Source organism: Petromyzon marinus, chromosome 74, assembly GCF_048934315.1.
Source record: "Petromyzon marinus isolate PM22_M1 ecotype Great Lakes invasive population chromosome 74, UKy_Petmar_22M1.pri1.0, whole genome shotgun sequence".
Classification (NCBI taxonomy): Eukaryota; Metazoa; Chordata; class Hyperoartia; order Petromyzontiformes; family Petromyzontidae; genus Petromyzon; species Petromyzon marinus.
The window spans coordinates 11,541,949-11,565,592 of record NC_133740.1 but is presented as its reverse complement, the minus strand read 5'-3'; the positions used below and the strand labels follow the sequence as shown (position 1 = coordinate 11,565,592).

The 23,644-nt window shown below is 50.3% G+C and overlaps 1 protein-coding gene across 6 annotated transcripts in view; it reads right to left on the bottom strand.

Moving 5' to 3' along the window:
• Positions 1–23,644, bottom strand: part of LOC116957456 (bromodomain-containing protein 2-like) — a 29,359-nt gene that overhangs the window by 4,825 nt on the left and 890 nt on the right. For 2 of the 6 annotated variants that reach the window (XM_032979600.2, XM_032979602.2), the window contains exons 2-11: positions 11,541–11,925; positions 10,470–10,607; positions 10,084–10,222; positions 9,518–9,654; positions 8,347–8,676; positions 6,269–6,439; positions 5,369–5,497; positions 3,813–4,202; positions 903–1,234; positions 52–214 (exon numbers count right to left, since the gene is read on the bottom strand). In XM_032979600.2, the coding sequence (XP_032835491.2) occupies positions 52–214; positions 903–1,234; positions 3,813–4,202; positions 5,369–5,497; positions 6,269–6,439; positions 8,347–8,676; positions 9,518–9,654; positions 10,084–10,222; positions 10,470–10,607; positions 11,541–11,900 (2,289 nt within the window). In that variant the 5' untranslated portion in view covers positions 11,901–11,925. Of the gene's footprint in view, positions 1–51; positions 215–902; positions 1,235–3,812; positions 4,203–5,368; positions 5,498–6,268; positions 6,440–8,346; positions 8,677–9,517; positions 9,655–10,083; positions 10,223–10,469; positions 10,608–11,540; positions 11,926–22,912; positions 23,225–23,644 lie in introns of those variants that run through there. The other 4 variants (XM_032979606.2, XM_032979601.2, XM_032979604.2 and 1 more) reach the window with 4 other exon arrangements.

Below are 23,644 nucleotides of genomic sequence, written 5' to 3'. Positions count from 1 at the left end.
GAACTATAAAGCTCTTTGTTCACACACAACACACAGACACGTGAGCAGTACCTGGATGATGTGCACCACACGGCCCAGCTTGTCCCCGGGCAGCTTGTTGATGTCAAGGCTCAGCTGCCGCTTCTCATCGTACGACATCGGCTTCGCCTCGTCCTCCTCATCAGAGTCGAACGGGGGCACCACCGCAGCCGCCGCCTTCGCCTTCTTCGACGGTCTGGCGAGAGAGACAAAGAGGGATGTGGGGAGGGGCGATGAGGTAATAACAGAGCAGCAAGGAGAGGGACGAGGTGATGGGTGGAGAGCCTGACCAGCAGACGCTTGGGCAACTAGACCGGCGACGAGTGGCTAACATCAGCGGCAATGGTGGGTGATATCAGTACCGGTACCTGTACACCCCCCCCCCCCAGCAGTTCACCATTCAGGTGTGAAGTATGGCCAAGCAAGCCTCAGGAACAAACACGGCGTGTTGGGAGGCCTTTTTTCCATCCAGGAGAGGATTGACGAATGGCTGCATTATGGCTGTGAATTAATACCGGCGAATACCAAACATTCTCCCTCTCTCGCCGCTCTGCGGTTCACGTGCAAACGCGAACCGATCTACACTCCATCCTGGCCACGGCACTGCGTCAGTGTTCATCCCCTCACGCTTGAGAGAGGCAGTCGCTATCGCTCAGATTTATATTCGTTTCATTCCTCCGCTTGTACGTGCGTTTTTACTTTTGCCGCGTTGGTGACCCCAAGTCAAAGTTACTCTTGCAAGCACCACTCCCCTACACCGGATCTCTCAAGTTCTCACCTAGGTTAAACGAAATAAACTCGTGGGGAAATTGCTACCACCCCCTTGCTCGGTGGTAACAATTCCACATTCCTATGGCAGGACCCACATGTGCAGCAAAACTCACCTGGCCAAGGGTCGGAAGGTGACCTTGCCGTTTCCGCCTCCCGTGGTGCCGCGCCGCCCACCGCCACCCTTCTTCTGACCGCCTCCTCCTCCACCTCCTCCTCCTCCTCCTCCACCACCACCTCCACCACCTCCTCCTCCACCTCCACTCCCACCTCCCTTGACACCTCCCTTGACAGTGTTGGGCCTGAAGTCCTCGTCCTTGCGTGCCCGCTCGCGCTCCCTCTCGCGCATCTTCTCCTTCTTGCGTCGCTTCTCCTTGCGCTCCTTCTTCTTGGGCTTGCAGATGGGGCCCTGTGACAGCGCCGCCAGCTGCTCGTGCACGGCTCGCAGCTGTGGGGACGCAAAAAAGTACAAAGATTACCCGGGTAGCCTTTAACAGATTGCTGGGGCAAGTGCTGTAAGAGTACATTTTTTTTTTAAACCAGGTTAAGGCTCACCGAGTTATATAGCTCATTTTCAGAAGCGACCTGGACCACCGCAATTGACAGCTCAACGAAGCGGCTTATTTGTCACGTGGAAATTTATAGCAGCCAAAACACTCTAAACCCACATTGATGCAAAAAAATGGAGGGAAAGACTGGAGGACGAGAGAAATATCCATGCGACCACGGGGAGAACGCGCAAACTCGAAATATACACAGTAGGTGTCAGGGTCGGGATGGAACCCACAACCTCCATACACACCAGGCGAGGGAGTTAACATCTCGCCACCGCCTGTGCAAACCGGCAAGGCGCACTAAGAGGTGGGAGAGTGGGTAGGTGGCCAACACCACTCTACCACGCCGGCCCGGCCACCTGCGTCTCCCCAGTGCTCATCTTTTAAACCCACACCACACAATGTACACGTGTGTTGCAGAGCCGACCTAGGGGAGGGTCCAGGACTGGTTCAAATATTAGTAGTCACTGCGATTGGGCGCGAGCGGGAATCGAACGCGGGTCGCCAGGTTTGTAGCGCGAGGTGCAAACCACTGCACTACCACTCCCCACTAAGACAAAGATCCCCGATAGCCTTAACAGACTGTTGGGGCGAGGAGCAGTTCGCAAGCACCTATGAAGGCCGGCACAGCGGCACGTGGGGGTGGGTGGCCAGCACTACGCACGGCCGCCTTCGTCTCCCCAGTGGTGATGTTTACACACTGGACCACATACTCATTTGAGGCAGAGTTGACCTAGGGGAGGCCCAGGACCAGTTCAGACAATCGTCACTGGTGTTGGTGGCCATGCGTGGGAACTGAACTCAGATCGTAGAAGTCACACCGTGACCGCTGTGACTACCGCTGCACAACTTCTCGCCCACACACCCCCGCCATAGCCTGAACAGACTGTCGGGGCACGTGCCGGGTTCACAGTGCAGCACGCGAACCGCTACTGTTCCCCACGACACACAAACAGACACACACACGCGCACACGGACAAAAAAAGTACCACTTGGCATGGGGTGGGGCCCAGTCTAGCTTTGTGGAGGGCAAGTCAGGTGCATGCTGAACTTCTTTTCGCACCGTACGTAGCCAACTGTGCCAAGCGTAAACAATTGGGGGCGGTGACGCGGCCCAGCACTGCGTGCGTTCAACGCTTGTCGCAGAGGGATTGAGCGGTTCGAATCGGGCGGGCCGCCCTGGTCGAGTGCGTAAACACCACACTGCCCTAATACATTTCAGACCCAGCCCAACTGAATAGAATCACGTGACAAAACTCTTGACAAAGACAAGAAGTAACGGTTAAGTAATCACTCGGCGTGCTTGGGGGGGATAAAAAGTAAATATATAACAGGATAAATAACGCTTTCCTCCCACATTTGCCAATCCACAAATAGAATTTTTTTTTACACCGCCCATCACAGCTGCAAGGCCTTCTGGGATTGCAACCTATAAGCAGCGTATCTTACAGAATGGGTCCTCGCCTCTAAATATCTGAAAGTTCACCAGCATTGTTTCAGGCAGATCCCCGACTGCCACTGAATGTCGAAACCAGCCCTTGCCTATATACATCTGGTAGTTCGCCCGCAACGGTTCAACCAAAGCCCGACTGCTATTGAGACACCGAATGTTAGAACAAGTACAGAATGTTGCTTCTGCTGAACCAAGACGCTTCCCAAGAAGATCGTGGGCGGCCGATGAGTTGCGTGGTAAACTTTTTTTTACGTGGAGAGATAAATATGGGACCGGGGGCGTTCGTTATCTTTTGTCTATCGGTACGTACCTAGGCCGAGTGTCCCAGGCTGTCCCCCACATGAGTCTGAAGCTTCGTTACGACTAGGAAGAAAATAACACTTTGAAGTTACGGTTCAAGCGCGCCGGCGCTAGGAGCACGAGAGCGGGGAAACGTCAACGCGACATCGCCCCCCCCCCCCCGTAGATTTTAAAACGCATTGACCGAGACATTAAATCGACCTCTCCGGAAAGCGCCGAGGCAAGCGCATGTCTGACCAAAAACTTTATACAGGGTCTTAGTATTTTGCTTTATAGTTAACGAAGCGTCATAACAACACCCGAGCCGACAAGCCGAGGGAACTCTCAGCTGGGTATGCATCTACAACGACGATGGCTCAATTCTTAAATCGAAGGTTTTTTTTTTGTTCAGGAAATTTGCCACCCCACCCCAAAACGTAATCCCCATCGCGATGGCAATGACGTCCACTCGTAGCTCTGTGCCGCCGCCGCCACCGACGCACGGAATTTGTGCTTCCTCTCGCAGAGAGAGAGAGAGGACGACTCGTAGGCACGAGGACGAACCCAACCTCGTGATGGGTAAGCGATAGAGTGAGGGAAATGGGGAGTGATATGGCCATTGATAAGGCGAGCGGGTGGGCGAGCAAGTGAAAGGGCGAGCGATATGGCGAGTGAGCGATAGGGCAAGAGAGTTGATGAATGAGTGATAGGGCGCGCGGTGCCTATAGGCCCCCCCCCACCTGCTCTTGCAGCTCCGCCAATCGGTTGGCTCGCTCCTCCTCAGAGTCGGAGCTCTCGCTGCCCGAGCTCTCGCTGCCGCTGCTCGACGACGAGGAGGAAGACGACGAGGAAGATGACGACATTGAGTCGTCCTCGTCGCCCCGGTGGTCCCCCATGCTGTTGTCGGGCCGCAATTGCTGCTGCTGCTGTAGTTGTTGCAGCTGTTGCAACTGCTGGTACTGCTGCAGTTGAAGCTGGAGCTGCTGCTGCTGCTGCTGCTGTTGGTGGTGGTGGTGATGGTGGTGGTGGCGGCGGCCGCCACTGCCCGAGTGTGGTGAGGATACGGTGAGCGAGAGATGCGCTTCTGGGGGCTCGTCCGGCATTTTGGCGAAGCGCATCTCAAACACGTCCTGGGCAGGGCCAGACAGAGAAGGTTGGTCAGCGACTCTCACCTGCATGTACTGCATGTGTGTCTATGTTGGGACTTCTTTCGCACCGTACGTAGCCAAACGTACTGAAATCAGAGGCGAGGGGCAAGGACAAACTAAATACAAAGAACAGTTCTAAACAAATAAGTTTTAAATCTAGTTATCAGGGTGTATAGTTGAATATTTCCTGTATAGTGTAATGTATAGTATGTAGAAATGATTTTTCACCATGCGTAGCCTAACCGTGCTAATCGGAGATGCTGGGGGGGGGGGGACAAACTAACAGCTGGATAAGGACAAACGTGAATTAATGAGTGAATTAAGGTTAAGGTTTAGGGACCTCTGAGAATCTGGACTAAACAGATCCAAGTAGCTGCTCACTATTAAACAAGGTTCTCAAGCATAGCGAGTTGATGGTCTCAGCCCGGTCACCAGTGTCTCAAGAGAGCCGTAGACTCGCATAGAGATCCACATACTCATATTGACTTGAGTTGTGATTAAGTGAGTTGAAGAAATACCCACAGACTCGCACAGTTGTGATGAAACAGGATTTTTAAATGTACCGAGTTTGACTCTCAGTCCCCCAGTGGCTGGCACAATGCAACACCCATCATACAAAATTATCTTCTGCACTTAAACTTGGCTAACGTCTACACATCTGGAAAAAATAAATAAAAACATCAGCGGTTGGACAGCCACGTTCGCCAAAGGTCAGCAAAACAGAGGGCAGCGGCAACACAGACATCGAAACGCAGGTAATCTCTCAGAAGGGAGCTCTGCGAGATCCTCTTTCGGTGCGGACGTCGCTATGCAATGGTTCTCATCACGGAAACTCCGGTCACCACCCTAGTAGCAGCAGCGGCTTATGGCTCAGCCATCAAACAAAGACGGCCACAGCATCGCGCAATTTCAGATGCACTCCTGCGGCCGTCTGGAAACGCTCTTTGCTTCTGATATAAGCCACTGCAGGTATGCACTTTTAAATAATCTTTAAAACTGCTTTGTGTATAGCCACGGTCAGCTACGTACGGTGCGAAAGAAGTTCAACATACATCCAATCGATTCCGAGTCTCGTGACGCGACGCTGACAGCGAGTGGGATATGTTGAGATGGGAGCGGAAGTGAAGACGCTTTTTTGTTGGTCTCACCTGCAGCTTGCGCGCCATGGAGACGACGTCGTGATCCGGCGGGTTGTACTTGTAGCAGTTGGAGAACATGACCCGCACGTCCGCAGCAAACTCCTGCGCGTCCCGGTAATCCCGGTTGTCCATCTTATTCTGTGTGCGCAACAACAAAAGACAAAGATCCCCCAACTCCATGTAGCCTTAATACGACTGCTGGGAAGTGCTGTTTGCGAGTAGCGCCTACGAAGGTCGGCACGGCACACGAGAGGGGTGGGTGGTACAGCACGACACACGCCCGCCCGGCCACCTATCTCTCCTCCCCAGTGGGAAAGTTTACACATCGCACCAGCTAACTCATTTGAGGCCGAGTCAACTTAGGAGAGGAGGCCCAGAAAAGGTGCAGAGAATCGGCACCTGGCGTTGGAAGCGAGCTGGAATCGAACTCGGATCGTCGGGTTCCGAGCGCAGCACGCTAACCGTGACACCACCACTCCCTATACTCACACACCCACCCACTCATTCAAACACCCACCCACCCATCCACATACACAACTTAAGTAAAATCCGGATTCATAGCAGAGAGACAGGGGGCATGAGGCTGCTGCAAGTAGTCGGGGGTGATGTTACTGTGTGTGCACGGGTTATCCCAATTGTGTCGTGCAGGTAATTTTCGAATTTAGCTCATTTGGAACCCTCATGCCGGTACACAAAGGTCTACACTTGCAAATGATGGCAACGTCATTAATACCACCATCGCCGACCCCGCAGCATTAACCAGGGCGGCCGCCGGATTCGAACCTCGAACCTCCGCGATGGGCTGCGAACGCAACCCCCGGTGACAGCTCACCGTGCGCCGTACATCGCGAGGGGAGGGGGCGGAGGGCTCAACGAGCGAGGAGGGAGGGCGGGCGGGCGGCGTCTCACCTTGATGGTGCTGAGGTCCATGGGGTGCTTGATGATGTCGTGGTAATCGTGCAGGCCCAGCGTGGAAGCGTCGACGGGTTTGTAGAAGGGCCACGCGTACGCCGCGTGCTTCTTGGCAAACAGCTCCTTCAGGATGCCATTGCAGTGCTTGAGTTGCTCCGACAGCTTCACCTGAGGCGAGCCCAAAAGCGGGGTCTCACATTAGAGCCTGCGACGCCCGTGACGCCCGTGTGGGTGGGTGCGTGCGTGCTGGTGACGCGTGCGGTCTGTAATCAGATACTGGTAGGGAGCGACGGTCCGTCAATGGATCGCCGCACAGAACGCTGCGAAACTCCCTCATCCATGGGCATTGACGAGGAGCTGTAACCCCGGCTCTGCCAGAAGGCGGCACAAACGCAGTAAAGCGTGGCGCAAATCGCCATCTGTTCAACTCCTTTCCAGTGGGCGGGTGTCGAGGTAGGAGTCGCACCCTTTACGCCAGTTTCCACCCACATGTATAAACATGAATTCATTGGCTGAAAACACCTGAATATGTAGAGGACCATGGAGCTTGGGCGATTGTTACAGGGTAACATCATTATTATTGTTAGGGTGTCAACGCGGCTAGATGTTAACTATATCGCTTGGTATACAAGAGGTCGTGGGTTTGTTCCCGACCTTGACGCCTGTGGTTGCGTGGATTTGTCTCCGGGTGCTCTGGTTGTCATCTCCACATTTAGAAACAACATGCGTTTTAGAGTATTTGGCTGCTATAAATGTACACGATGATGACGACAAGTCACTTCGTTGAGCTATCATTTGTGATAGCCAGGTCGTTTCTGAAAAAGAGGTACGTAGCTCAGTAGGCCTTACCTGGTAAAATAAAAGTTTATAATTTCATTATTATTATTGTTAAAGGTGCAGCCCTCGAATATCTTGCTCACCCCAATGCTGGTAGAAGGGCCTGCAATTTTTGGCGCTCTTCCACACTGGCCAAACGTCTTTGAAGAAGTAGGCGCATACCGTGATTGTAGCGGTTAGTGCGCTGCGTGACGAACCCGGCGACCCCGAGTTTGATTCACGCTCATGGCCAAGACCAGTGACGATTACCTGGGCCTTCCCCTAGGTCGACTCGGCCTCAAATGAGTGCCTGGTACGATGTGTAATCATCGCCACTAGGGAGACAAGGGGCGTGGTGCTGGCCACCCACCCCCTCATGTGCAACACTTGCCCCTAGTCTGTTAAGGATATATATAAAGGATCTTTGTCTTTGTATACCACCACACTTTTCATAAAAAACCTATTCCTGAGCGAGAGCGTTGGTTGGGGCAGGTGGGGGGGGGGGGCGAACGGCAGAAAACGATCGTCAAGCACCATGTACGTAATGAGTTACTGGACAGGAGATAACGTACACACCGCTTCACCACACATACACAGGGCAATAATGCTCCATTCTACTCGAGCAGTAAACGAACCCCGACTGTTACCACCATTACCGTGCCTCTTAACCACAAGCACACACAACCCATACCTGCAAAACTTTACACATTACCACGATTTTTGGTTTTGCGTGCCTGTCATGACACCTGCTTATGGGGCCTTCTCCCACGTGATGAGAGCAGAGCTTTCCTTAAACACCCGATGACGCTGGTCATCAGCGAGAGTGAAACGGCGTACAAAGTTGGCAACATTTCAGCTTGGGCTTTTCAACGTTCCTTCTCCTCCTCTTCTGGTTTAGTTGGTAAACCGAATCAATTGGCATATTTGCCCATAACGTCACAAATCGATTTTATTAGCTCTTGTCGGGTGGTGGAGGGTTATAGTCATAACAAATTGACATACCCACACAATCAAACCCAAAATATAGCAATTACGGATCATTTCCACGATCTTAATTATTGTTCTAAAGCTTCCTACAATTCCCCACGATCATTACCCCTCCCTTCACTCCAACTTGGTCAACTTGTTTCGCACCGTAACGTAGCCAACCGTGCTAAAAATCGTAGGTGCTGGAAACGGTATCATCATCATCCACGTAGCAAAAATCAACTCAACGGTCATAAATCCGAGGCCTTTCTATGACACTTAACTAGCTTTACCTGGCACTGTCGCCCCCCTCTCCCCACCTTCTTGCTGGTCTGGTGCTGCTGCTGCGAATCCGGCAGGTCCTTGCGCGGAGGCTTGATGGGCCTGCCACTCTCCCGCCGTGCCGGGATTTTGGCGGCCTTTGAGTCGGCGGCCATGGGCTTGGCGGCAGAGGTCATGATGGTGGCGGTGATGGGCGGTAGCGCCGGGGCCACCGTGATCGGCGTGGAGGTCAGTGAGGGCACTGGCGCCAGGTATGGCGACGGAGGGGGCGGCGGTGCAGTTGATGGCGTTGCCGGGCCTGGCGTGGTCGTGTCGGCCTTCCGCTTCACGCCTTTCTTTGTCTGCGACGGTCAACGGCCAACGTACATTAAAGAAAATCGGGATGGCAGACTAATTGGTTGGCCACCTAATTAAGCAACCGGTCAACCGGCTCATCAGAAAACCAAGTCACTTAACTCGCCAAACTATTTTACGACCCACTAGTCAACGGACTTATCAACCAGCACCAATAAAATCGCTCGCTCAAGTCTTTGATCAACCACAGTTATTCATCAATGCTTAATCGCATGACGCCCGCCATAAGCTCGTTAAGCTAAGCAGGCTTGGAGGCATGCATTGTGCCCTGAAGAGTAACCCTCCATTCACCAAACACAGGTCGTCGCCTATCGTTACCACCCTCTGTCTCCAGTAGTGGGCAGTGCAGCCAAGTCCATTGCTGTACCGTACTTCTACGCTGCCAACGGCCAACCGAAGCACCGACCTATTTACGGTCCGATGGCTCCCCACTGTTTGGCGATGGGTGCCCATCCAAACAGAAGACCGACGATCAGGAGAGCAGTGCTGGTCATATATTTATCCACCACATGGATTTTTTTACTCTGGTTTTTCCCTCCACATTCTGAATCAACATTGCGCGTTTATAGTTATTTGGTTGCTATAAATCTCCACGTGATAATACACTTTGTTGAACTATTATTTGCGAGCAGGTCGCTTCTGAAAAAGCTCATAGCTCAGAGGCCCTTACCTGGTAAAAGAGTTTTTTTAAGTGATTTGTTTAGCTTTCCTATACTTTGCACTCCGATCGTGTTTTTGTATCGTTTGTTGTTGTAATGTTCCGACCCAGTGGCCCCAACTGGACATCTGTGAAAAAGAGCTTTATAGGCCGCCGGCCCACCACCTCACCTTGCCGACAGGATGAGGCTGCATCACGGGAAGGGCCGCTGTGGTGGGGGTGGCGCGGGGGGGCGGCTGCGGCGGTGGTGGCGGTGGGAGAGTAGTTCGCACCGCCGCCGGCGTTGCCGGGATCACCGGCGCCATGGCTGAGGGGGGTGAGGGGAAGGGGGGGGGGGAGCGTGGGGGGGGAACAAGCGCACGATTGCCGCCGATTCGCGATTGTTTAAGCCAGGGGTCCGGCAACCTTTCAAAGAAATGTTTTTTTGGGTTTTTGTCTGTAACCAAAAATAGTTCCGAGAGCCGCATCACACGCAGAGCTACTTGTACACAAACGCAGCAGCGGGTAAACGGCAGACACACATTCTGACTTAATGCCCGCAAAGGGGGCAGCCAAAGTGCACACAGCAGCAGCAGCAACATTGCCCAGTCACTGAGAAAACCTGGCAGGACCCTCTTTGGAAGGAGAGTCTTGAGACTCCTGGGTATACCAAAAGCAGAATTGTAATAACGTTGGCCAGGATTTCCCGCACAGCACCACCGACCACCACCGCCGCTACCGCCGCCGATTGTCTCACCGGGCTTGCGTCCGACCTTGCCCTTGACGGCCTTGGGTCCGGGCGAGGCCAGCACCACCTCTTCCTGTGGCATGAGCGCCACCTTCTGCAGGAACAGCCTTTCCAGCGTCTGTGCCATTAGCACAATGTCGTCCGTTGGCTGCAAACAAAGACAACATCAACTTGAACCTTCAACAGTGGCTGGGACAGAGTTTCTATGCGAGTCTATGAGCCTCAATGCGAGTCAATGAGTATCCATGTGTGTCTATAAGCCTCGAGTCTACGAGGCTCTGTCAACGAGCCTATGCAGAGCAACTGGGTGGCTGCTCCAACAACAAACCATCATCAAATGGCGAGGCACCAGAGGCCCCAAATATCGCAGGCCCAAGTGGACAGGCCGCTCGCACCTTGTTGTACAGGTAGCAGTTTGTAAACATGGTGTTGAAGTCCTGGATGCACTCGCCGCCGCTCCAGTAGTAGTTGTTTTCCAATCGCCGGCGGATGGTTCCCATGTCCATCGGCTGCTTGATTATCTTGTGGTAGTCCTGCGGCACATCGCTCCCATGTCAAAATAATGGTAATAATGACGATGTACAGTGAAACCTTGGATTGCGAGGATAATTCGTTCTGGAAACGTGCTCGAAATCCAAAGCACTCTTATGTCAAAACTAAGTTCCCCATAAGAAATAATGGAAACTCAGATGATTCGTTCCACAACCTAGAAATACTGTATTCATATAAAAATTATTAATCCAAAATACCTTTTTATACTTTTATCATTTAAATTTAATAAAGTAATCAAATGTATTATTTACATTTAATCGTGGCTGTGTGAGGGAGACGAGAGAGGAGAGGAGGAGGGTTATTGTGTAGGACGACTTTCACTTGCAGTACATTTACTAAAGAAGTCACGACACTTAAGACACAAAATAAAAAATGCTTTACGAACACACACGTGGTCACAACACTATACTGTAGAAAACAGTATACGCTCGCACGGATGTTGACTATACGAGTGAGGCACGCCGACTGAGACCAAGCATGGGAGATGATTACCCACAATCCCGCAGTGAGAGAGAGAGAACTATTGGCTCAGTTGTGATCACGTGACGCTCGGCAGACAAAGCGTATACTGTACGTACTGCTCGTATTGCAAGACATCGCTCATTTATCAAATTATTATTTATTTACCATTTTTGCTCGTCTTGCAAAACACTCGCAGACCAAGTTACTCGCAATCCAAGGTTTCACTGTACATCTGTCAGGCCACTGTGAATGGGCGAGCCATGCGGGCGAGGCGAGTGTGCGACTGGGATGCATGAATCGGTAAGCTGTGTGGGGGCGAGAGACGTACGTGGGGGGTGAGGTGCATGGGGTGCGTGGGAGTGAGTGAGACTTGCGAGTTGGTGGGTGAGGCGCATGCGTGGGGGCGAGTGGGATGTGCGTGTGTGCAAGCTGCGTGCGCGGTGGCCCCTGACCGGCAGGTGGAGCGCGTTGGCGTCGACAGGCACGTTGAACGGCCACGCAAACTGGTGCTTCCACAGCGCCTTCATGACCGTGCGCTGCAGATACTGCAGCTGGTTCGTCAGCCGCCCTGGCTTGTTGGGGTTCGCCGTCTCCGGCTGCTGGAGGCTTGGTGCGCCGGCGCCGCCCTGCGAGGCTGCCGCCGGCGGCTTTCGGGCGCCACCACCGCCGCCGCCGCCGATGGCTGCTGCCGTGGCAGCGCCGCGTGGCGCTGCCGTCACCGGCGCTCCCTCGAAGCCCTCGTAGAGCAGCGAGGGCTTGCGGATCCGCTTGCCCCCGCCGCTCGGTGCATCGCCCATCACCATCCCGTTCATGCCGTTGCCAAGCTCGCCCTGTGACCTATAGGGCGGCCAAGGGGGAGGGGGCGAGCTTGAGCACAGAAGGTGGTGCTAGACGGACACAGCCAAGGCTACCACGTGAGGATTTCCCCGCTTGTGTGACCAGAACCAATGCATGCCATGTGGCCAGGTCGCTTCTGAAAAAAAAAAGCGAATAGCTCAGTAGGCTTTATCTGGTCAAATAAAATAAAACATGTTCAAATGTTTTCAAGCGATCCGTTTACCTTTCCTATACTTTGTACTCCTATCGTATTTTGTATTTGTTGCGTGTTGTTGTAACTTTATAAGCCATTCCTTCGGGACATCTGTGAAAGAGCTTTACAACTCAGATTCCTCCAGTGTGAATAAATATTCTGAAAAGCCCTGTCACCACAATAAATGAGCCTTGACCTCTGGAGTGCTTTGAAGGCAATCTGAAGATGGATCGGTTCTGTAAATATCGCAGCTCGCTCCAAGATGCAGAGAATACGGTGAGGGCTTATGGGAAGTGGGCAGCAGAAGGAAGGTGGCAGGGGTGGGCACCAAAAAATGTTCTGCACACCGTCACCCAAATGGGAATTTCCAATTGTTAAGATGAACTTAGTGACCATTGGACTGTGGCATGGAGCAGAAAAAAAATCGTTTTTACAGAGGTACAAACCCTTATTTTAAGCGAGTGGCCATTGCCTTCAGTGTCAGTAATAGCGCACATAGCAACATTGTATCATATTATCACACTACACACTTCCAACCCACCCACCAACACAGCACTACAGCAATACACCATCCCACAATCACATGGCAGGCAAGTCTCTCAAACACCACATTCGCCACCCTAATAACACCACCACAACCTAAGAAAGTACTGCTCACACACTACTAAATGCTCTCGTACATAGCACTCCTATACTCACAATCTTTATTTATACTGCAGGAATCCAATGAGCTATAAAAGTTCCATCCCACCTGTCTCCCCAGTCCTGATGTTAACACACCCGCAGCAGGTACTCATTTAAGGTCGAGTCAAACTAGGGGAGGCCCAGGACCAGGTTAGATATTTGTCACTGATGTTTGGCCACGAGCGGCAATCGAACCACACTGGTAGCGCAATGCGAAGTGCAAAATTACCGCTGCCCACATACTAACATTATCATCACTATTGTCCTCATTATCATTATTGATACCTTCACCACCACCGATGTAAACTACAATTTTTTATTTTTTTACCAGGTAAGGCCCACTGAGCTATGTAGATCTTTTTCAGACGTGACCTGGCCACAAATAATAGCTCAACGAAGTGGCTTATCACGTGAAAATGTGTAGCAGCCAAATACTCTAAAAGCATGTTGTTTCAAAATCTAGAGGGAAAAACTGGAGCCAGAGAAAAATCAACGTGACCACGGGGACAGAGACATGAAAACTCCAAATATACAGCAGGCGTCAGGGTTTGGATCGAACCCATGACCGCCTGCATACCAGGAGAGGATGTTAACGTCTCAGATGGGGGGGGGGCAGTGATGGGAGCAAATCAATGGAGAAAAGGAGGAAATAGAGGGAGAGATGGAGGGGAATTATGTATTTAAGGGTCGGGATCGAACCCACGACATCCTGTATCCCTCGGGAGGTAGTTAACATCTCCTAGCCACCGCCACCACTCCCGTGATGTCCATCATCACCTTCATAATTCAAACGCACGAGCAAACGCTCAGAAGCACCGCACCCTCGTCCAACAGAAGCAGCACCCGAGGTTCCACGTCGCCGCGCCCGCCGTTAAATCACGAGCACAAGGATGGACGGAGCAGGGAGAGACGCGCGCGTCACGCCACCTCGGCCACACGCGCACACATCCCGACGTAACTGGAGACGCTACGCACCGAGGTCACAGCGATCAACCCCAGTCTGCACAAGGCAGCAGGAACAGCTTACCCTCAAGGCAAGCGGGGCACTGAACTCACACATTCCCAGTGAGCAAAAGACAAAGATCCCCACCACGTATAGCCTGTAACACACTGTAGGAGCAAGTACTATTAGGAAGCAGGCTGGCACAGCACACGAGGGGGGCCAACACCACACCTGACCCGTCTTTGTCTCCCTCGTGGCAATGTTTACACACCACACTGGGTAATCATTTGAGGCCGACTTGACCTAGGGGAGGTCCAGGACCAGTTCAGATAATCATCGTTGGTGTTGGCCGTGAGCGGGAATCGAAAATCGGGTTGCCGGTTTCGTAGTGCAGCGCATTAACCACTCCACTACCGCTCCCCACAGTGAGGTCACGTGCGTATGCACACCGCAGGTGGTCGAAGAGGCCACAAGGATTAAGTGGACTTAACGCAGCTCACCACACTTCACCTCCGCAGATCGCCAGAGAACCCCACACCACAGGTGTCCCATCAGGGCACACGAGTAAGTGAACGCACCCAGCTCACCACAGGTGCCCCCAGGGCACACAAGTCAGTGAACTTGCACAGCCCTCCACAGAAACCAAACACCACAGATGCCCTTAGGGCACATCGGGGGCGATGGCAGCATGGGGGGACAGCGAGCAGACAGTGTCCTTGAAACAATGTGGGCAGCTGTACCCGTGTCCTGCATAATAAAGTGGGAATTTGATTATATATATTTCGCACCTCCGATGAGCACAGTTCAGAATCACAAGCAGAATATTCATTCATGGAGGAATCGAATAAGCTATGAAGCTCTTTTTCACAGATGTCCAGTAGAGGTGGGTTAGAACGTCACAACAGCCAACAATGCACATACATTTCGATTTAAAGCTTTCGTGACTGCAAGGATTAATCTTCTTTGGTTCTTTCGGTAAAGTCACCACGTAGAATGAGAATAAAATAATAAATTGATAAAATAAAATAACACAATAAAATTCTCACGACGTTTCGGCCACAACACAAGCGGCCTTCATCAGGGACGTCCCACAACACAAGCGGCCTTCATCAGGTGAAGGGACGAAACATCGAGACAGTCTCGTCCCTTCACCTGATGAAGGCCGCTTGTGTTGTGGCCGAAACGTCGTGAGAATTTAATTGTGTTATTTTATCAATTTATTCTCATTTTACGTGACTTTACCGAAAGAACCAAAGAAGATGAATACACACACAATAGGAGTGAAAAGCATAGACAACTTTTAACAAATCACTTGTAAAAAACTATATAAAACTCAACTATTTTTATCTTACCACAAGTGACCTGGCCATCACAAACGATAGCTCCTTGAACAGCATAAAGTGAAGCAGTGCCGACCGTGTTGCAGGCTGTATGTTGAACTTCTTTCACACTGCGCGTAGCCAACCGTGCTCATTGGAGGTGCGGGGCGGGGGGGACAACATACTAAACACAAAATGCAGTTCTAAAGAAATGTTTCTAATTTTGTATAGTAGTCTAGTGTATAGTGTCGTGTGTGCAAGTTGAACTTTCACACCGTAGGTCGTCAACCGTGCTAATCAGAGGTGCGGCGGAAGGATACCAAACTAAACACAAAAAGCAGTTTAGGAAATAACTGTGACTCCAACTACAGTAGCAACGCTGGATTTTATGTTGCGGGACATGTGATTTTTCGGCGACATCGGTGGGCTTTAAGTTTATGCTTAACATAGATTGGTAAAGTAGTTTATTTAAACAAAACTTTGAATTTGACCAGGTAAAGGTCCACCGAGCTGTGTAGCTCTTTTTTTAGAAGCGACATGGCCGCAAATGACAGCTCAACGAAGCGGCTTATCACTGTGTCGAAAACTATAGCAGCCAAAGGTACTCTAAACGCATTAATGTTGATTATAAATGTGGAGCGAAAACCCGGAGGAAACGGAGAAAATTCACGACCACGGGCAGAACATACAAATCTTCTTTGGTTCTGTCGGTAAAGTCACGTAGAATGAGAATAAATTAATAAAATAACAATAAAATTCTCACGACAGCAGGCGTCAGTCGGGATCAAACCCACGACCTCTTGTATACCCGGCGAGGTAGTTAACATCTTGCCACCGTGACGCCCCTTAAAAGCAATACAAACAACATTACATGCAGAAAATGGGATGGATTTGGTCTTAACGTAAACAACGTGATTTTTAGCCATGCATGTATTTAGTTTGTCCTTCCCCGCACCTATTGGCACTGTTGGCTACGTACATTACAAAAGGTCAACGTATGTATACAAGTACGGTGTGAAAGAAGGTCAAAATACACACAGGTTTCCTCTCCCACTTAAAACGACTTGGTAATTGGCTAAAAAAAATCTTCAAATAAAAACCGAATGAAAAAAAAGAGTCGCGTGACTCAGCGCGGCTCTCCGGGATATAAACAAATAGTTGTTATTATTGAGTATATCGGATTATATCAGGGCACCCCACCCATTAAATTAGGTCGGCACGGAGTAACCGGGAGTCGTTCTTTCGTAGTGGCCAGCTGACCGCCATTGCCATTTCGGTACCCAACACATTACCATGCACGTTAATGGAATATAATTTCCATGCTGCGGCAGTGGGAGACAATTGACTTTGGTTGCGCAACTTTAACCGGTCGCTCAGGTGTGGAGCGGTTTAAACTCGGTAAACCTCCACACGTTTCCCCCTCAAGGTCAGTTTTGACAAAATATCCAGATCTTCTGTCAATCCCTTTACGTGTCACGAGTGTTATTCCTAACGAGCGACCCTTAAAATCCGTTATGATTTTGTTTTATAAAAATGGGGTGGAGCAGCGCCACAGTCGTTATAAAACCAGCTACCGGAGTTAGATTCCCCCTGCCACGGTTAACATCAGTGGATGGTCATATTCGAACCAGTCCTGCCTCATCTATCCCTAGCATGCCCGAACCAGCGTGAAGTATGGTCACACAACCCTCATGGCCATCACAGCGTGGGGAGGCCGTCATCCAGTGGACTAACAAAAGAGGCAGTTCATTTCTTATTAAACATTTTATTTTTAATAACCTGTTGCATTGTGTCTAAGTTTAATCGAAAAAGCAACGTTACACGATCTTACAAGGTAACTTAAAAGCGTAACGTTCCAGGATAATAGCCTGTCTTCAAATGTGTAAAAGTCTGCTGCCATCTCTACTTGTGAACCACAACATTATCAGCCATGACATATCCACTGCTGGATGAAAGTATTCTCCAAGTTGCCACCATTTCTCGTGGCTGGGAATCTAAGGTGAGGTCAAATCTCTTTAAAATCTGAACTCACGAGACCAAGAATGTAGCGCAAGAGTGACCCGTGTTACCAAGATAACAATGAAATTAAGCAATTGCACAAATAGAAATCATGATATTAAACAAAATAATTTTCCTGGAATGCAAATTGGCTGGTGGGGGGGGGGGGAAATTGAAACTTTTTATTTAAACTATTTTATATTTTACAAGGTAAGGCCCACTAAGCTAAATAGCTATTTTTCAGAAGAGACTTGGCCACAAATGATAACCCCAATTAAGTGGCTTATCACGTGGAAATGTACAGCAGCCAAACTCTCAACGTTTCCCCGGGTACTCTAGTTTTTCTCTCAACGAGAGAAACTAGAGGGCCCGGGGAAAAATCCACGCAAACACAGGGAGACGCGCAAACTCCAAATATATAGCAGGCATTCAGGGTCGGGAACGAACCCACGACCTCCTGTATTCCAGGCAAGGTAGTTAACATCTCGCCAGTGGCAAATAACATTAATACTTTTAAACCGTACAAATTGAAACTTAGGAGAAACTAAAAAGGTGCTTGGAGGGTTCATATAGCGTAACACACCAGCCACCACACAAAAACACATTTACAGAACAGAATAGAAATCCCCACCCCACCACCGACTCAAACAAACGCAGAAAAGGGCCCCCCCTCCCAACGCTACTCAAACGGCATCATCGCCACACCACTCCCCACCGGCCTGCCCCAGTAGCCTAGACTACAGCCACAAACACATGGTGGTGCCACCGCCACGTCTCAGAAAGAGCGAAGCACACCCCCCCCTCCTCCTCCTCTCCAAGAGCACAAACCAAACAAATGAACACGTCAGCCGGGGCCACGGAGACGGCGGGCAGGACGTGGCGGAGGATACTCGGAGCGACGGCGCTTAGAATATCAATCATTTGTAATTTTGTACATTTGCTGCTTCGTGCCGATCTTATAAACGCAAGGCTATCGCGCAAAAGTGGTGTTTGACAAAGTCCATAATAGTTTCACAGCTATAACGAGGGGGGAGGGCATTCTATGTGCTTTCCCAGTGGGGTGATTTGCAGTAATATTTCGAATTTAGCAAAATGATTATCTACCTAAAAGCGCAACAATTGAAGGGATGCTGATGCCAGTGATGGTACTGATTAGCAATCCAGAAGGTCGTGCATTTTGGGATGCGTACATTACCAACTTTTTTAACTTGTGGCCTCAATAATAATACCAAGATAAGACCCCCCCCCTCCTCCCCTCATAGCTCTGACAAGACTGTTGGGGCAATTGCCGTTAGCGAGTAGCACTTATGAAGGCTGACACGACACACGAGGGGGTGGGTGGCCAGCACCACGCCAGGCCCACCTTTTTCTCTCTAGCGCTCATGATTACACCGCACCAGATAGTTGGTTAAGGCCAAGTCAACGCAAGGGAAAGTTCAGATATTCGTAACTGCCATTTTCCGTGATCGGGAATCGAACTCGGGTAACTGGGTTTTGTAGAGCAGTGTGCTGTCCTCTGCAATACCGCTCCCCATAAACAATACAGCTATGCGCTCATCTCCAAGTGAGGCAGCTCACAGGGCTGAGAGCAATGTGCAATACAATGTGGTCACATGACATGCATGCAGGAATGAGTCATGCTTTCTTGCTTGCTTACACACACATCTTTCATCATGAGCATCATCACACAAGCTGCGCTCATCCGCTCCATCTCCTCGGTTAGTAAGACACGTCCCATTCCTGGGTTGCCACTCTTATTTTACGTGATCATCTTCCATCCTCACCAGTGCCCAAGCACCAGTTACTGAATAGTTAGGATGGTCTTATTAACCAACGTGCGTTCTCTCGAATCCACGTTGTCCTCCTCTGTCTCGTAAATGTAACTTCAAGCAAGCATGAATGAGATGAAGGTTGTTTGAAGTTGCAAGTGTCGGTTGATTTGAATGAGTATCGTAGTTTAAGGCTGTGGTCTCTCTGATACCACAGTACGGTATACAGGCACAGGAGGTCCCGGGAGGTAGGTTCAGCGTGAAGATGGGAGCACTGAAATCAATTACTGCGATAGTGGCCGCAAGATGGCGAGAGATGGTGGTGGCTCAAAGGGAGACCTTCATCCAGCAGTGGATTTTCTAAGGCCTCTAAGCTTATTTTAACATACCTTCGTGAGTAGTTAAATCTAGACTTACGCAAGCATGATTAATTTACGATGCGGACAATCCGCCCAAAGACACTGAAGAGTCAACTGCACAGAGCTCATGTGCGTATTTTGGAATACCTTTGCACTGTATGTAGCAAACCGTGCTAATCAGAGGTGCGGGGGAAGGACAAAAAACTCAACACAAAAGACAGTTTGAAAGAAATGTTTTCAATTTAGTATAGTGGTGTAGTGTATAGTAGTGCTGTGTATGTTTAACTTATTTTAAATCGAGATTTAAAAGTGCATAGCTCCAAGTGGCTTCCTCATATTGGAAGGGCTGAGCATTCCGGATGGCCGCAGAAGCGCATCTGAAAGCGCCACATGATGCGGTGACGGTCTTTGTTCGATGGTTTACTAAACGCTGCTGCTTTGAGGATGACAGTCCGTGGGCCCAGACCAGATATTGCACTTGCTGGTACCACACACCTGGAGGTTGCACCACTTCCGTACTTCCAATTTCTTTGATGTGTGAAAATAACAATGATTAATCACGTGACAACCATTTGTGATGATTTTCTCATTAGCTGCGGCTCATGACAATACACGGGGGTGGGGGAAGCTAAATATCTACCAAGACTGGACCATTCAAAGGCTAGCCTGCCGTAGGTATTGGCGGGTGACGGGCAAGGAACAATGTCTGGACTTGCAGAGGAAAGGGCTGTGTTGAAACAGTACCAATGTGTCTAGGGGAGGCCCTTCTATTTAACATGATGACAGGCTCCCAGCAAAACATGAAAACCCCTACAAAAAGCACATCAACCCCTACAGGACTCACTCAATCACGTTTAACCCCCACCTACATGTCTCACATTAGACCGACAGGAATCACAACACCTATCACTCACATTAACCTTCTGGTGGTGCAATGGTGATGCTTGTGCGGCACGACAATATGGGCCTGGGTTAGATTGATTACCAGTGTGTGGATGTTCTCTCCCTGTTCTGCGTGGGTTTCCTACGGGTTTTCTACGTTCCTTCCAGAGTTAAAAAAACAATTACAATGCCATTGGTGTTCGCCAAACAACCAATGTAAGACTTGGTGGAAGAGTCTTCTGACTTTCCTATGGAAACAAATACACTATTTGTATTATTAAAAGTACCCACACAGACACGAAAATAAACCACTCATTTCACAGCACCCACACCCAAATCCACCTACACCAATTCCACAGGCAAGGAAAAAGGCAACTTCAAATCACGTGAAACCAAAAAGAACTGTAAGCGTCTGAATAGGACCATTACCAAGCACAAAAATACCCACACCTGACCCCTCCACAGCTTCCACAACCAAGCAAAACTCGCACCTACTCCTCCACGGCAACCACACCTACTCCTCCACGGCAACCACACTTACTCCACAGCACCCAGAGCCAACCTGCCCGCCATATAATGTTGAGGATGCGAGTCATAGGTGCTGCGATTTCTGTAGGGTCAATGCAGGGCCTGTTTGGGTTGACGTGATACCTGTGGTGGTTATTGCGAGTCCCTAAGGTAAGTCTTATCGAGGTTCTGTGTACAACTCGCAGAAACTTGGGCTTTATTCTTTAAGCAACTCTAGATAGCATTTATTGTGTGTTGTATCCTCCACCCCGCAACTTTGATTGGCATGAGTGGCTACACACGGCGAGCAAGAAGTTCAACATGCATGGATATGAAAAATAATAGGTTTTACCCTGTCTGGCAATAATACAGGTGTTACTATGTTCAAACACCAAATAGACAAATAGTGTTAGATGAGAGAAGGCCAAAAAGTGAACAGTAAAGGTCCTATAGATATGTATGCATATGCTAATCGGAGGTGATGGGGGGGGGGACAACATGCATGTATATGCACGCACATAAGAATAAACATCACGCGCCAAATCCACCCCCGCAGCTCCCACGCCTACTCCGGAGAACCACTCACTCAAAACTCACACCGACTCTACAGCACCCACACCAACCACTCAAAAACCACACCGACTCTACAGCACCCACACCAACCACTCAAAAGCCACACCTACTCTACAGCACCCACACCAACCACTCAAAACCCACACCTACTCTACAGCACCCACACAAACCACTCAAAACCCACACCTACTCTACAGCACCCACACCAACCACTCAAAACCCACACCTACTCTACAGCACCCACACTAACCACCCAAAACCCACACCTACTCTACAGCACCCACACCAACCACCCAAAACCCACACCTACTCTACAGCACCCACACCAACCACCCAAAACCCACACCTACTCTACAGCACCCACATATGTAGCCAACCGTGCTAAACGGAGGTACATGGTCGGTTGCAGTGGGTAACGCTCGTGCCTGAATACAGAAAAGGCCTGGGTTCGAATCCTGACTCGGCCACCTTTGTGTGCATGGGATTCCTCTTGGTTATCCGGTTGCGTCAGAGATACAAACACACACGCACAGTGTTAACAATGCCGATGGTTCAAACATCCAACGAAAGACCCTCCTTAAAAGCAATTCTGCCTCGATTCAGTTTTTCCTCGCCAATTAAAGTGAACAATCTATTATTTTACCGTTAAAATTAGCCCAAAAACAAGCCCATTAAACATGAACCATAGTCACCAAAACCACCGTAGCTCTTCCTACTCCTCGGCATACAAACAGCGATAGCTTTTGTAGCGCAGTGCCGCTAACCGCTGCGCCACCACTCCCCCGACCACGGCGACACTGTATGAACATGCAAATACAGTACCGCAGATTGGCTATGGTGCGAAAGACGTTCAATATATACTTACGAGTACTGTACATTAACCGCGTTGTACGACGGACCGCACAATAAATCGGTGTAGCCTGCGCCCATTGAACGGAGGCACTGCATTGCACAACAACACCAACTCACTCCCGTGGCTCGAGCAGGCGTAGTAGACATTGGAACATCATGCCATACGCAAGACGATATCGAGATACACAGACTCGTGGAGATCCATTGAGGTAGGCGACAAGGGATTAAGACGCAGGCACACAAGTCCACGAGCATTACAGCCAAGCCACAGTCAGTACGATTATGACCATGAAACGAAATATCAACGTATAGCAAAATACACTGTAGTATGGGCTTATAAAACTATTTTTTTTATTTTAGCAGCTAAGGTCCACCGAGCTATATAGGTCTTTTTCAGCAATGACCTCAAGGAAGTGGATTTTCATCACGTGGCCATTTACATTAGCCAAATACTCTAATACACGTGATGTTGATTCTAATTGTGGAGGCAAAAACCCTGAGGACCCGGAGAAAAATCCACGCGACCACGAGGAAGAACACGAAACGTACAGCACGGGGAGAACGAAACGTACAGCACGGGGAGAACACGAAACGTACAGCACGGGGAGAACACGAAACAGACAGCAGGCGTCAGGATCGAAGCCCCGACCTCCCGCATAGCGGGCGAGGGAGTTAACATCTCGCCACCGTGGCTTCAACGGAGGATTAAAAAACAAAACGACCCTGATGCACTCTTCCTCGCGGCTAGGCAAAGCTCGACATTTAGCTCTGGAAAATATCGCCATCGTACGTTACATTGCCATAAGGCGAAACATTACCATGATATACCCGTGTTTTGTAAACATCGCTTGCAAATAATCACGGCGCTTTCAACCGTAACTCATTAATAAACAAACCCCAATACTCACCAATTATCTCGGCTGGCTCTTGATTCTCATCATCAATCATCTCAATTGATGACCCCACCACACATTGACCCCAAAGACACAACATACCCCCATACAGCGAGTGGCAGCGTCTACGAAAAACCACAGGGCAAATGAGGTGGTTGGGCAAGCACCACGCCCGACCGCCTTTGCCTCCCCAGTGGCGATGTTTACTGCACACCGCACCAGGTATTCACACTTGAGGCCCCACGACGGGTTCAGACGATCGTCACCACTGCTGGTGGTGGCCTTGAGCGGGAATCGAACTCCGGTAGCGGAGGTTCGCAGCGCGCGCCACCCCTCCCCCCTCAGCCACCCTCTCCCCCACCCCTCGGTGTGGCTCACGTGATAGAGCTCCAGACCAATAGGACGCGCGCTAATTCGCGCACGCGCAGGACTTGTCCCCCCCTCCTCTCTCCGTGCCCCGCCCCCTGTACCCGCCCCCCGCAGCCGACATGGCCGCGCGAGCCGAGTTGGCTCGCGCCGCTTCGGTTGAACTACAGTCTCCTTACCTCCGCAGCCGCTTAACAAACGGCAATTGCAACTCTATTCGATTCGGCTATGGCTTTGTGTTGGTGTAATAATGTAAACGAAGTTGGGGTGGGTGGGGGGGGCGAGAAGGCGGGTGAGAGGGGGGGGGTTAAAAAAAAACCACAACATAGAAAATGGCGCCTCCAGCGGCGTCCTCGCACCCCGGAGGTGACGCTCATCTCC